This window comes from Bidens hawaiensis, unplaced genomic scaffold, assembly GCF_021521415.1.
Source record: "Bidens hawaiensis isolate Kalapana, Puna unplaced genomic scaffold, B.hawaiensis_p1.1 tig00084604_1, whole genome shotgun sequence".
Taxonomy (NCBI): domain Eukaryota; kingdom Viridiplantae; phylum Streptophyta; class Magnoliopsida; order Asterales; family Asteraceae; genus Bidens; species Bidens hawaiensis.
Window position 1 is genome coordinate 15,001 of NW_027506786.1, and position 15,113 is coordinate 30,113.

Consider the following 15,113-nt stretch of genomic DNA (forward strand, 5'->3'; position numbering starts at 1 on the left):
GACCCGTTTCCTTTAAACTATTTAACTATTTGACCGTTTAACATACATAAACCAAATCAAGTAAACATTTTGACTTTCAAAATTCAAATCCTTAATACATACTAAACTTTCATGTAGTGCAACGGCTATTGATATCGCCGTCATAACCGCAAGTCCAATGAAGAAACGAACCGTCCTGGCAAAGGTGTTAACTGAGGTTCCAAAAGCTATAATTTTTGTTTCAACTCCGTGAACAAACCTACAAAAATACGTATATACCCTTTTTAAGCTAAATTACAAGTAAAAAATAATTCGTCTCCCTGTAAACATTTTAAAGTAAAAATTTGTTTATGTAAAAGTGATTTTTAACACATATTACTATGCAAAATTATTAAACTTACCTCCAAACCTTCCAGTCTATTTTGTGACTGAGCTTCCTACCTCTTGAGAGCATATTCTACCTAAAGATGTAGAGCAACTGAACTTACTCTCTCATTACTAAAAGCATCAATGCTACCATTTTAGTGAAATACAGGCATTGATGAGAGAAATCCACGAACGGATGTCATACCCGCACCAGTTCATGGCTATATTGAATATTGTGGGCGTGTTTCCATAAACGCCATTTCGAGAATGGAACTTCAAAGTTATGCGAAAGCATACGAAGTTATGTTTGAAACTTTAGAATCCGGTGAATGGTAGGACAAGATTCAGATTTGTTTTCACATTTTACACCTACAAAAGAAAAATCCAAACTTCCCACATATTTATCACAAACATTAAAAAATTAAAATTGACATAATACAATAAAATACCCAATTTCCATTTGCTAAAACCGTGGTTAACAATTTATATTTATATTATAAACACTATGTTAGAACCCGTGTGACACACGGCTTAATCAAAAAATCTAAATTCTTGAAAATGCACAAACTATAAATATAATGCTAAAAACAAATATAGTGTTTAAAATATTAGCAAACTGAGACAAAAAAATCTTCTTACTACCTTAGGAACAAAAATCTGCAACTTTTAATTCAAACGAACCAAACTTTCACAAATCCCTAAACTGCCCTTGGACCTTGACTCGCACTCAAAATCTTAACTCGAAACTAAATATTTGATATATTCACCCTACACATGTATAACCTTTAGTGTCCTAATTTTATGTTACAAAAATAACAAATAAAAAATTATATAAATATCCTTCATATGTGAATTTCATTTACAATATGTTGCTGGTAATTTGTGGCTTACACTTGTGGTTAAAGAAAATGTAGATCCAAAATGATCATCTTTAAACTTTATCATGATCTTAAATTTATTTCTTTGTTTTTTAAGTGACGAAAATCCTGTTTCAACTGCTTCAAACATCAAACCCCAAAAAAATAATAAATAAATAAAATAAAAAATCCATTTCTACATAAAAATATATGGAGCATGAAAAACCAATTCATTATTTCCAATTCACAAAAGTCATCTTTTTACCCTTTTCAAACCAATTTCTTTTATTTCCAATTCACAAAAGTCATGTTTTTACCCTTTTCAAACCAATTTCTTTAAGGTAACTGATAATTATTAAATCTGTAAATAGACTTGTAACATAAGAAATCATAATGTCTACATGTGGAATTCTTGGTTGTGAAGAAAGTGTTAATATGAGAATGTTTTACAAAAAATTATAAACATGCTAGCATATTAAAAGTTAAAAACCAAAAAGAAAAAAAAAACCTTTTACTTATAAAGTGATTGTTTTTTTCTATTTTCCCTTTTGTTTTATTTGACAAGGAATTCACATAAAAATATATTTACAGTTAAATATAAAAATAATATTAGACGCAAAAAAATGTAAGTAATTATTCACTTGTTTGAGCCAAACTCATTTTTACTTAAAAAATACATTGACCAAATTTATTTTAAACTAAACATGAACTTAAGCCGGTCATTTATAATTACTTATAATTAACTGTATAATAAGGGTGCTATAAAGTTGCATTATGATGTGAAGACTGATAAGATATTTGGTATGGGCTATTCTTTTTGTTATCACAAATCATCTCCTTAAAAACAATAGAAGTCCATAATTCTTCGAAAGCAATCCACTAAGAATAAAAGTAATTCAAACATTGCATATTCGATGACATTTACTCGTTAATTTATTAAACATTGAATCTTGTACTATATTAACTTGCTTTTTTGGACATTTTATTGTGTATTTTTAAATATAATATGTCTTTATTTAAATAATACTTATCGATAACTGATGTGTAAGGCCCCGTTACCGGTGCCTCACATTTGGACGTTGGATTTACTAATAAACACAGTTCATAATATCAGAGTTATTAAAAACATTCGCGGAATATTCAAACATTCAAACCAACATATTACATAACCATCCTTTCTTGTCTTAACGAGCATTTAAATTATTTAAACATAAAACATTGTCTTTAAAATAACATAACATTTCTTGAGATGCCAGCTTCTTCAAGTTCATGCCATGTGCTTCCTCTTATGCAAGCTGCCTCAATCTACTCACATGCGTGCATACTAAAAGTCAGCTACGCTGAGTGAGTTCTACTTAATTACAATATGTTCTCATACTTGCACACGTGCCCGAAGGGGTGTACATTAATCATCTTACTTTTCATATATAACTATCCATCCTATTTAAAGAGCCTTCCGCCCTACAACCTCACATATATTATAAGGGTCTGGTCCCTAACATTACAAATATTATAAAGGGTCTGGTCCCCGACATCACAGATATTATTAGGGTCTGGTCCCTACCATCGCAAATATTATTAGGGTCTGGTCCCCACCATCACAGATATTATTAGGGTCTGGTCCCTTTGTTTCATGCAACTGCACCATACCTGTTCTTACATACTTTCCTTGATAATACGTGCAATCTCCGAAGAGCATTCATGTACCATCAACATATTATACATACATTATGCATACATCATATATATTCATACATACATCATATCTTACATCATACTTATCAATCATATCTTTAACTACCACCTGACGGTACATGCAATATCCGAAGATCTTTCACCCACCATCAAGCAATCATCATACATAAATCATACAAGGCATCCACTTACCACTTAAGGTAAGTGTATTAACTATCACATCGAGTATGCACACAGCCCCGAAAACAAAACAATGAAGTGGGGCTAGAAACTCACCTGAACGCGATTACGTTCATCGTTTATAGTTAATCATTTCCTTAGCTGAGCACGACTAATTGTATAATCATACATATATTAAATACGGCTCTAGCTCTTCTTACTATCTACTTAATTAATCTTACGTATCTAAGCCGGTTTTACTTCATTGGATTATTACCGGTTAGTTAATCGTTACACTTTAACCTTTAAAGGTATCTTTCATTAATCATTAAAGCCCAAGGGTCATTTTGTAATTATATCATACTTCTTTAAGTCCAGGGACCATTCTGTAATTCTGTTAAACTTCTAGTTCGTTACTTATCCTTAACGAATTGTCTTGTCATAACGAACTGGTCCTTGTAACGAATTGAATCTTCTAACGAACTGGACCCTTAACGAATCAGTTCATAACGAAACAGTCCATCTAACGAATCAGTCCATCTAATTCGTCATCTCCCCTAACGAACTGGTCATAACGAATCAAGGGTAATTCGTTACCCTTTTCCCTTAACGAATCTGAGACGAACTAGAGCTAATTCGTTGTGCTCCCTTATGCGAATCAACTAACGAATTACCTTCCAATTCGTTAAGTTCCCAAAGCGAACTAGGGTTAGGTCAGGGAATGTCAGAACATTCCATGACATTCTTTACTTCGTATAACTTTTCTGGCGCCGCCTTTCCGCCGGAAAACCGCGGATTTGCCGGAAAAACGAGTCTTAACTCGTTTTTCACCGTTTTTCATCCCGTTCAATCCAGATTTGAGCTAGGGTGATCCCTAAGCTCATCTTAGGTTCGTTTTATACCCGATTCCATCCGGATCTCGTGACTTAAACGGTTTAACGGTGTCGGCTTGTCGTTTCGTGACTATATCCAACGGTTTTAACCTCATACAATAACATACTATCATTACCTTGCATCGGTGGTTGGTTTCCTTCTCGATTTCGGCTAAGATAAGGAGAGGATTAGAGAGAAGGCTTAAGTGTGTGTTTTGAATGGTGTATGGAATATGTGTAAATGAGGAATTAAGTGGTGTTTATGGTTTATATATTTATGGATCATGGGCTTAGCCCATGGTCTTTCCTCTTATCCTCTAACCCAAGTCCATAACCCAATTCCATTTAACCCAACACTAGCCCGACTCATAATAACTCATACTTTCGTTTATTAACCGGAACCCGAAAAACGGGATGTTACATGATGACATACTTTAAATTTTTGTAATATATCTCTAAGTAAATAATTTGTGTTATATAATGATCATAGAATTAGAGTTTCAATTGAAAGACAACATATTACATGTAAATCAATTACGTGAATCAGATTACATGTTTCAGATTAAATGAATCACATTAAGAAGATTGATCGGTTGAACCTATGAATCGATTAAATCCGATTGAATATGTGTAGGTGAATCGATTGACTCCGATTGAAGCTGTTAATCCGATGGAATATATGAAGGTGAACAATTGATTATGTGAATCCGATTACAAAGGTTTGATAGTTACCTTAAATATTGATGAATTTCAATGTAATATGTATATGGTGATTGCAAGGGTTAGAACATGTGAATTAGGATGATAAAAATTTAATAGGCATCAAAAGTTTTATTTTGAAATTGAATTAAAATAATTAGGAAATGCCATGTAAAAAGTTGAAGAAATTTGGTGAAAATAAAAGAAGAATTTGATGGACCAAACCTGTTTATTATATAGAGAGTTAAAATAATTAAAAAATAATTAGGAAAGGCCATGTGGCAATTCAAAGAAATTTGGTAAAAAAATAAAATGAGAATTTTGTTTAAACCCACTTGTTTATTATATAGAGAGATTCAAAATATTTAAATAAATAAACATATATTTTGAAAAGATATATTTAAAAAAAAACAAGAAGATTATAGGTTCATAACATACGATGGATACCAACTGCCAGCCTATTTTAATTTGTTAAACCAAAGACGCAAGTGTCGCTCTGTTTTTTCAAATTTTGTGTCACCGCCCTTCATAATTTAAACCCTAATATTCAATGTGATGGCTTTTACAAGGTAATAAAAGGTATAAGCCTTCTAGCCTGTGATCGATTGGGGTGAATAGGCATATTGTATTTGCATTTGGTGGTAATTCCTATTCTGCCAAAAAAGTGTATCTCAATCTTTTTTTATTATGTTTGTTTTCAACTATGTTGCATAACATTTACTTGCTAAATACATATTTACATGAATTATATATTTTTTGAATACAACATTGTTTGTTTATGTGTTTTCCCTTTAGATATCAATGGACAGAAGTTATTGTAAAGAAATACGAAAAAGAAGAAAAATTCTTAACAACGAACAGGTTTAGCTATGTAAAACAACATTCTTCTCATCTAGTTTTGCATGTTTTTAATAATTTTTCAAAAATTGCAGTTTATAAGTCCAATTCTTTTACATTCAAAGTCTTGCCTTATAATATTCTATGAATTTCAAAGTATTTCCTTATAATATATAATAACAATAATGTTGTATATTTGTGTTTATATTTCAGCTGATCGAGCAAATCAATATGGTTTAATATCAACGAACTCAAAGATGCATGCTCCGTTTGATAAAGAAAATGTCAACTCACACAAATGTTTAACACATTCTAAAAAAATTGCAGTTCATCCTCTCCCATTATAAACATTTCAAGTCCAATGACTAACATTACCAATGGTAAGATTCTATTAGTTTTTGAAAATATTTTACATAAATAAACAAAATTTTCATATTTATATACTTTACTTTTCTTATTAGATTCCTAATTCATCTAATATTATTTGTAGTTACTTACAATAAGAACAATACACCACCAACCTCAACACCAAGAATATCAACACAATCATTGTTTTCTAATGTCGGGACATCAGCGAGTGCATCGGCATTCACTACAAACTGCTCTTTTAGGAAAATACCTATTGGAAAATGAAAGCTAACAAGGAATACAATAAGCGCAAGTGACATACCTAGCTTTGATTTGACAGAAGAAGAGTTTGTTGATCAAGAAGTTGTTAAAGATATTTTCAAAGGAATCTCAAAAGGTTTTATATGAATTCAAATACCCAATCTATTTCATTATAATAAAGTGATTACATAATACTAATTGTATAAAATATCATATATAACATTTTTATGATTTAAATAGATTACTTGGATCATGGTGATCAAAGTGTTATATATGAGATGTGTCATGCAAAACTGTGGAAAGACGAAGCCAAAAGGGGACGTAGACCAAGTGGTAACATAGTTTATTTCCTTTGTTGTTCCTATGGGAGGGTCCAACTTCCAAAATTAAAGAAACCGCCAGCAGATTACATCAGTCTTTTTAGTGGATCTAATGCTAAGAGCAAATTCTTCTGGAAGAATATTCGTCGCTACAATTCGATGTTCTCCTTTACATCTATGGGTGGTAAAATTTACAAGTCAATTAATAAAGGTAACGCTCTGTTTATTTTCAGACTGAGCGGTCAAAAATATCATAGCATTGGAAGTCTTCTACCAGCAACCGGTTCAAAACCAAAGTTTGCTCAACTATACATATATGATACAGATAATGAAGTTTCTAATCGACAAAGCATTTTTGAGTATGTATTCAAACAACACTTTCAGTTAGTTATCAAAACTTATTACACGTTATTTTGTTATCACAATTTGATATTACAAATATTAATAATCATTTTTCATAACTTTTTCAGTCAATCTGGTAATGACGACTCATCAACTTCAAATGTGCTTGATGTTCAAATTATAAAACAATTAAAGCACATGCTAGATACGCATAAGCAGTTGGTTAAATGTTATCGAATGGCAAGAGATTGTTTTTTTGAAAATCCAATTGTTGACCTGAAGCTACGCTTTATTGGTAAAAGGGAGAACGATGCAAGGACTTATAACTTACCAACTGCTTCAGAAGTTGCTGCTTTGTATAAATAATCGTGACATAATTGTAAAAACTCAAGAAGGTCATCTACAAATGGTAAGCGAACTTCATCATTCGTACCTTGGCCTTCAATATCCATTGATACATATATATGGCGAAGATAATTATACGGTCAACATTCTTCACTGGGGTATTGATGAAGATTCTGATGCCAAGCGAAAAAAACAACGATGAGAGAATATTTTTCTTACCGAATTCAAGACAGAGATGATGAATTTTCTACTACTCTAAATGGAAGGAGGTTGTTTCAACAACAATTAGTTGATGGTTATACGATGATCGAAAGTGAACGGCTCTATTTCATTCGAAGAGAGCAGAAGGTTCTAAGATGTGAGATGTTTTGAGAAACTAAGAAATATTAAAAACAAAGGAAATAAAGATGTTTCAAATGTTGGAAAACGTATTATATTACCGTCATCTTTTACCGGTGGTACTCGATACATGATGCAGAACTATTTAGACGCGATGTCTCTCTGTAAGTGGTTTGGATACCCGGATTTTCTCATAACTTTTACATGTAATCCAAATTGGCCAGAAGTGAAAAGGTTTCTTAAAGACACGACGCTTAATTCCCAAGACAGGCCTGATATATTGTGTAGATTGTTTTAAATCAAGTTAGATGACTTGAAAGAAAAGGAATTGCTCAGAAAAGTTCAAGCAGGTCCGTTACATTTTCTATTAACATATTTTCATTGTAATATATATATATATATATACTAGGCTAAGGACCCGTGTACATATTAATTATTTTTTGTTAGACTCATTTTCCAAATTAGCTATTTAAATTGAAGTAATTTATTATTTCCTTTTAACTGTAAATTTTATAACTATTCATGACTTCGTCTGGTTTAGCCTGGATCGATTAGTGAATCAGTTCGTCTTTGAAAAATGGTTTACAACGGATTAAAAAGTTTGGTCCATTTTATCCTAGTAGTTTGAAAGTTTGAAAATATTCAAACTATATTTTGCCTAATAAAGGTTATCGGATTTTAATTCCCAAAGAAAAAACAAGCTTATGCATTGCATTTTAAGGCCCACAAAAGAACTGGGATGCACTAAATAACATGGCCTTTGCTGGGTTCACGAGTCAAATGAAGATGAGTCATGGTCAGCTTGAGCTCGGCTCGAGCTCGAAATTTAAACATTCTGGCTCGGCTCAGTATCCAATAAATGAGTCTAAATAAATACTAGGCTAACATATTTTAATTGGAAAATGAGTCTAACAAAATATAATGTTAGATAAATGGGTGGGAGAGGAAATGATGTTACACTTGCAAGTCATCATCAGTTTGCAGTTAATGGCTAAATATGTACATATATTATGGATAATCATTCACAAAACATTCAACTAACTTCATTTAAGTAAGAACCATGCTTGACTGTCATAAACATCATAAACATATGTAATTTAACATCCAACTACTTGATATATGAAGATTAACATACATCTTACTCCAATCACAGTAAGTCATATGAAACCCAAAAAACACACTGCCATATAAATATTCAAATTGCTACCCGTATCCAGTATATATATATGTGTGTATTTTAATGTTATATTATGTTTATTTAACAATAAGTATACTTATTTTCTCGTAAATTATATGTAGTTGTTTATACGGCGGATTTCAAAAAAGAGGGTTGCCTCATGCGCACATATGCTTATTTACGCATACAGATAATAACTTTCCGACAGTTGAGCATATTGACCCGCTTATCTGCGCTGAGATTCCCGACAAGAATGAAGATCCTGAATTGTATACACTTGTAAGTGATTTTATGATCCATGGCCCGTGTGGTGCTGACAATATGAAATGTTCCTGTATGGTCAACAAAAGGTGCTCAAAAATTTTTCCAAAGAAGTTCTGTGATGAAACTTGTGTTGACACAAAGGGTTTTCCACAATACAGAAGAAGAGATTCTGGAAATTTGGTTGTCAAGTCTAATGTAAAGTTGGATAACCGAAGTGTTGTTTCGTATAACCAAAAGCTTTTAAGAAAATATCAGGGACATATCAATGTGGAATGGTGCAATCAGAGTGGATCAATTAAGTATTTGTTTAAATATATTAACAAGGGTCCGGACAGAACAACAATTTCCGTTGTAAAAAATAGTAACGAAGATGATCAAGATGAAGAAATGGATGAAATAAAAGAGTACTATGATTGTAGATATCTTTCAGCATGTGAAGTAGCATGGAGGATTTTTTTCATATGATATTCATTACAGATACCCTTCCGTTATGAGACTTCCTTTTCATCTTCCTGATAAGCAACAAGTTTTTTATGGTCCAGATGATGATGTTGAAGATATCCTTGATAAAGATACGGTGGCTTCCACAATGTTCACATGTTGGATGGAGTGTAATCATATTTATGATGAGGCAAAAGAACTTAATTATATTGAATTTCCCTCTAAACTTGTATGGAAGAAAGAGGGCAAATGATGGGAACGAAGAAAAGTTGGGTTCTCAGTTAGTAGAATTCATTTAGTTTCTCCAGCACTTGGTGAAGCGTATTTTCTAAGAATTCTACTAAACAAAGTCAAAGGTTCAACCTCATTTGAGGACATCCGCACCGTAAATGGCATGGTATTCCCTACATTTAGAGATGCTTGCTATGAGTGTGGCCTATTAAATGATGACATGGAGTATATTGAAGCAATTAAAGAAGAAAGTAATTCCGGTTCAGGCTGTTATCTAAGAAATTTATTTGCCACGATGTTAACGTCTCACTGTCTATCCAGACCCGATTTTTTTTGGGAAAAAAGTTGGGAAATTTTGTCGGATGGTATTCTTTACAATCAACAACGTGCTTTAAAGTCTTCAGGTTAGTTAACTTGGTTAAACAATTTAAATATTTGCTTTTTTGTATAATAGAATTTATAGATACATGTTTCGGGTTAAAGAGAGATTTGGTTAAAGGGTGGCTTGATGTGAAGTCTCGGTCCTGTTGATCACTTCAAGCGTGTCTTAGAAAGAAATTGATAAACATAACAAAAATTATATTGATTAAAATAATGGAAATTTTAAAAATAGGTTTTTATAAACTTTTTGTTTATTTTCATTAAATCATTGATAAAGGTACAATTACATCTTTTTTTACAAAATTGATTTTCAACGAATCAAATTTGCTTCTAGAGAAGCTTCACATCAAAAGACCCTTTTTGAAAGTGTGTGTGTAACAGAACCAAATTACCCCTCCATGTATTTGGTAAAGGGTAGCTTATTTAAATAGTTTTATTTAAAAATATTTGAGATTTAGTTAAACGTTGGCTTGATGTGAAATTTCGGTTCATGTTGATCACTTCCGGTGTGGCTAAGAATTTTTTTTTTATAATAGAACTTATACAAAGATTTAACACTAAAGTTATAATTTTGTGTTTTTTTTATACAGATTTATCACTTACCGAAGAACAAATAAAGAACTTGACGTTGTATGAGATTGAAAAACTATTACTACGGAATGCTTTGACACTACGAAACTTTGAAACCATGCCTTTCCCTGATGAGCATTCTGTATCTACCTCTAACAATCTTTTGATCAACGAAGAGCTTAATTATGAACCGCAAGATCTTCAAAACGAGTATGACAATCATTTTGTTTTATTGATTAAAGAATAAAGATGTATTTTCCTGGAAATAACGAAAGCTGTTGAAATAAATAAAGGAGGTATTTTTTTTATTTATGGTTATGGTGGAACTGGAAAAACGTTTCTATGGAAGACATTATCTGTAAGCATAAGATCCAAAGGTCAGATTGTATTAAATGTTGCTTCTAGCGGAATTGCATCTTTGTTATTAACAGGAGGTAGGAAGGCATACTCTAGATTTCATATTCTGATAAACCTGAATGAAGACTCTACTTGTACTATAAAGCCGGGAATTGATGATGCTCAACTTGTAAGTGAAGCCAGATTAATAATATGGGATGAGACACCAATGATTCATAAACATGCATTTGAAGCACTGGATAGGACTTTAAAAGACGTGTTGAACTGTAACACATTGTCGTTTGGTGGTAAAGTAATTGTTTTTGGAGGTGATTTCAGGCAAATTTTACCAGTAGTTAAAAACGGAAGTAGACAACACATAGTTAATGCTTCCTTAAGTTCGTCCTACTTATGGTCAGAATGAAAAGTCTTAAGACTTACCAAGAATATGAGGTTGCATGTAATCGGTGACTCCTCTAATATGGAACAAACCAAGTTGTTTGCTGTGACACCGGTAAATTCCCAACCCCCTTAAACTAAGTAATCAACCTAATAATTAGGTGATTGTAAATATTATGCGCGCCATGTTAGTCAGCGCGTGCATTTGTTATGTGCGCCCTGCGCGAGCGCGCCATGATAGTCAGCGCGTGCATTTGTTATGTGCGCCCTGCGCGAGCGCGCCATGTTGGTCAGCGCGTGCATGTTATATACGCCATGCGCGAGCGCACCATGTTAAGAACCAGCGTGGGCATATGTTATATGCGCCATGCGTGAATGATTTGGCTTTATGTTTTCATGTAACTTAAAACGTTATGTTGTCTATGGGTTGACCATCCCGCATGATGCTAAGACGGGTGCATCCTACATCGTTTATGCGCGTGCGGAAGGGAACTAACCTACCCGCACGGCGGGAACGTTGAGAGCTAGTTTGTTTGAAGCTCCAGGATGGAATTGACTTCAACATAACTGATCACTATGTTGAAATACCAAGACCACCTGGAGAATCTACAAATGAAACTCAAAGGTCCCTAACTGCGAGAAGGTTACGCGCCTACCCGCAGCGAAGAAATATTCTACACGCAGAATCCTACACGCAGAAAGCTATGCGCACAAAGTTATACACGCAGAATACTTAGTCTATTCTTCAGAATAAAGGGGATTATTCCCGCCCAAAAGAAAACAGTAACGTGTTTCAGAAAATTTCTACTTTTTACTGTACACTGTCTAAAGCACTGAAAAAGCACACTGTAGCATGAACAGTCAACTATCAGCCACCCTACTTTCACCAACCACAGACCTGCATGTCCTGCGAAAATCAGAATCTTTTACCCACTCCTCCACTTTTGAATAAATAATAATACTTTCCATACTTTGTCATCATCACACCTAGATATGAAAAGATTACAATCCCCTAAATCAAGGGATTGTGTTCCATTGAATTTGCCTATAAATATGTAACCTAAAATTATCACTCAACACACTTCAAACTTCTCTCTTAAAACTGCAAATCTGCCCTGAATCACCTCCCAAGCATCTATTTGATTTTCAATTCCGTTCCTGTTACAAGGTAAGCCGAGATTATAACCTTGAGATCTACTTTCCAACCCATATATCTTGATCTTAATATAGATTTCTTGCTATTTAATCGTATTCTAGACCTTCGATTCCGAGGCCAACACCAAGAAAACCCGAATCTCGATTAATCTCTTAACAAAGAACCACAGGTGAGTCTCACAGCCCCTATTTTCACTGTTTTCACTGTTTTTAAACTGTTTTCGGGGCGAGGGACACGTACTTAAATAATGATTTATCATGGTATACTTATGAGTTATGCAAGCGATTTTGTATTTAAGTTATGTTTCATGATGAGCAATGCGAATGGTTATCTAAGGTTTTCCGATGTATGTGCGCTAGAACTCGAGTAAGTGATCACTTTACCATTGGAACTCTAAGGGTAGGGACTGCTTGGTTTGATCCACCCACTCGTAGGGGTCGCACCTCTTTGCATGGACGAGTGCCTAGTATGGTCATGGGGCAGTACTATGGGTTTGAGCCCGCTCGTAGGGGTCGCGCCTCTTTGCATGGACGAGCGCCTTGTTTTCTCCGGCACAACGTCCGCAGCGTAACCCGCGGGACGGTAATATATTGTTTTAGCTCGTAGTGGCAGCGCCACTTACATAGACGAGCACGGTTTTTCAGAAATGTCCACGCGTAAACCGCGGGACGATAATTACGTTGTTTTAGCTCGTAGTGGCAGCGCCACTTTGCATGGACGAGCACATTTTTCCTGAAACGTTCGCGCGTAACCCGCGGGACGGTATTACTTATTTTTAGCTCGTAGTGGCAGCGCCACTTTGCATAGACGAGCACAGTTCCCAGAAATGTTCGCGCGTAACCCGCGGAACGATTTTATCAGAATATGTTGATAGAGTTATGTTTTACCAAGCATGTGTTTTAATGATGATAACAGAATTATGTTTCAGAATGATTAATGCAATACGATTTATCAAGTTACTAAAACTTGTGAACTCACTCAGTTTATACTGATTCAAATGTTTTTACGTGTCTTTCAGGAGACAACTAGGTAGCGCATGGAGTCACACTTAGAGCACCACACGCTGAACATCTAAACAAGCTTTTTGGAAGATTTTGGTTTTTATCCCCTCGATGCGCACGGTTAACCGCCGCGCAAGGGGATATGGCGAGGAAATCTTCAGTTTTATACTTGGAAGTTTTTATGTAACTTTTAAAACAATGTAATGTATTTAACATTTCTTACGCAATGAAAATCTTTGAATGTTTGCAATGGCCCGTGCTTAATTATCAATCCCCACTCGCAGCGCGCCCGGCTGTTTCCGCCGCTCAGGGCCGGGTGTGACAGATTGGTATCAGAGCATGGTTATAGCGAACTAGGAAAAGAAGTTTTTAACCTAGACTATAACCTTTGGGGAATCGCATGAAATATTTTTTTCAAAGAATATTTTCAAAAGAAAAATCACACACGCACTTAGGAACACGGGTCACAGTGTCTAGAGATAAGAACATTATGTGCTCTGAGTACATGCGCTAAGTTTGTTATATTTTCTTTTTATGAAAAGAATGCCTCCAACCAGAGCCAAGGGAATTACCATGACACCCGAGGAGCTCGCAGAAATAATCGCGCAGGCGATTGCAACGCATGAGGCCAGCAAGGCCGAATCTAGTCAGGGTCGCCAAGAGAACGAGACCCCAGAACCCCGTATCAGGAGCCTTGGACAAAGGATGCTCCTACAAGACATTCATGGCCTGTAGGCCTTGGCCGTTCAAAGCACCGAAGGAGCCATTGGGCTCTACAATTGGATTGACAAGATGGAGACAGTTCTCTCCATCAGCGGATGTAGTGAAAACCAGAAGGTCCTTTACGCGACCTGCATGTTCCAAGAAGCAGCTTCATCTTGGTGGAAGCTTCAGTGAAAACATTGGGGAGAGAAGTTGCTCTCCACAAGACCTGGGAAGAATTGAAAGAAATGATGATGAGAAAGTTCTGCTCTCGCGCAGAAATTCAGAGCTTGCAACAAGAATTCTGGAACCAACACCATGGTAGGAACGGATATCGATGCCTACACCAATCGTTTCAACGAGCTTTGCCAGCTGGTGCCAGACATGGCAAACACAGAAGAAAAGAAAATCGAGAGGTACATTTTCGGATTACCTCCTGTCGTTAGAGTCCCGCTCAACGCCGCCGCACCTCCGACCTTTGACGAGGCGGTTGCGCGAGCCATCACCCTTACAAGGGATACGGTTCGTGCGGGTATGTTGACTGCTCGCTTGAACGAGCAGCGAACCTCTGACTCCAAGAGGAAATGGAACTCCCACCGAGGATCAGACTTCAAGCAGCCACCGCCCAAGAAGCAGGAAAGCACAAGGGTTTACGCGATTCAAGCCGCGGAACCATCAAGGAAGGGATACAGCGGGCCTCGCCCATGGTGCAACAAATGCAAGTACCACCACGATGGTGAGTGCACAAAAATCGAATGCGCCAAATGTGGCAGACCAGGACACAAGGCGATGAATTGTCGCATCAGAGAAGCTGGACCGAGCGACAGCTGCTACGCATGCGGGAAGCCTGGACACTTCAGTCGGTGATTGCCCACAGAAAGGAAACCAAGCTCGCGGGAGAGCTTTTGTGATCGGCGCGGGTGAAGCAAAGGAAGAACCGAATGTGGTAACTGGTACGTTTTTGCTTAACGGTCATTATGCATCTGTCTTATTTGATACTGGCGCTGACCTAAGTTTTATATCCCATGAGTTTAAA

The 15,113-nt window shown here is 35.4% G+C and overlaps 1 protein-coding gene across 1 annotated transcript; it reads left to right on the forward strand.

Annotated features, from left to right (window-relative positions):
- The first annotated feature begins 6,351 nt into the window (after positions 1-6,351).
- On the forward strand, positions 6,352-10,730 carry LOC143618534 (uncharacterized). Its single transcript, XM_077090719.1, has 5 exons — positions 6,352-6,752; positions 6,864-7,091; positions 8,719-9,264; positions 9,338-9,471; positions 10,504-10,730. Exons 1-5 carry the CDS (start codon positions 6,352-6,354, stop codon positions 10,728-10,730), a joined length of 1,536 nt encoding a protein of 511 aa, XP_076946834.1.
- Positions 10,731-15,113: the final 4,383 nt, after the last annotated feature.

Bases quoted from the DNA above. Each gene is read 5' to 3' on its own strand.
- LOC143618534 (XM_077090719.1), top strand. From the start codon at position 6,352: ATGTGTCATGCAAAACTGTGGAAAGACGAAGCCAAAAGGGGACGTAGA. The intron at 6,753-6,863 runs GTATGTATTCAA...TAACTTTTTCAG, and splicing joins AATCGACAAAGCATTTTTGA to TCAATCTGGTAATGACGACT. The intron at 9,472-10,503 runs GTAATCATATTT...TTTTTTATACAG, and splicing joins GTTCACATGTTGGATGGAGT to ATTTATCACTTACCGAAGAA.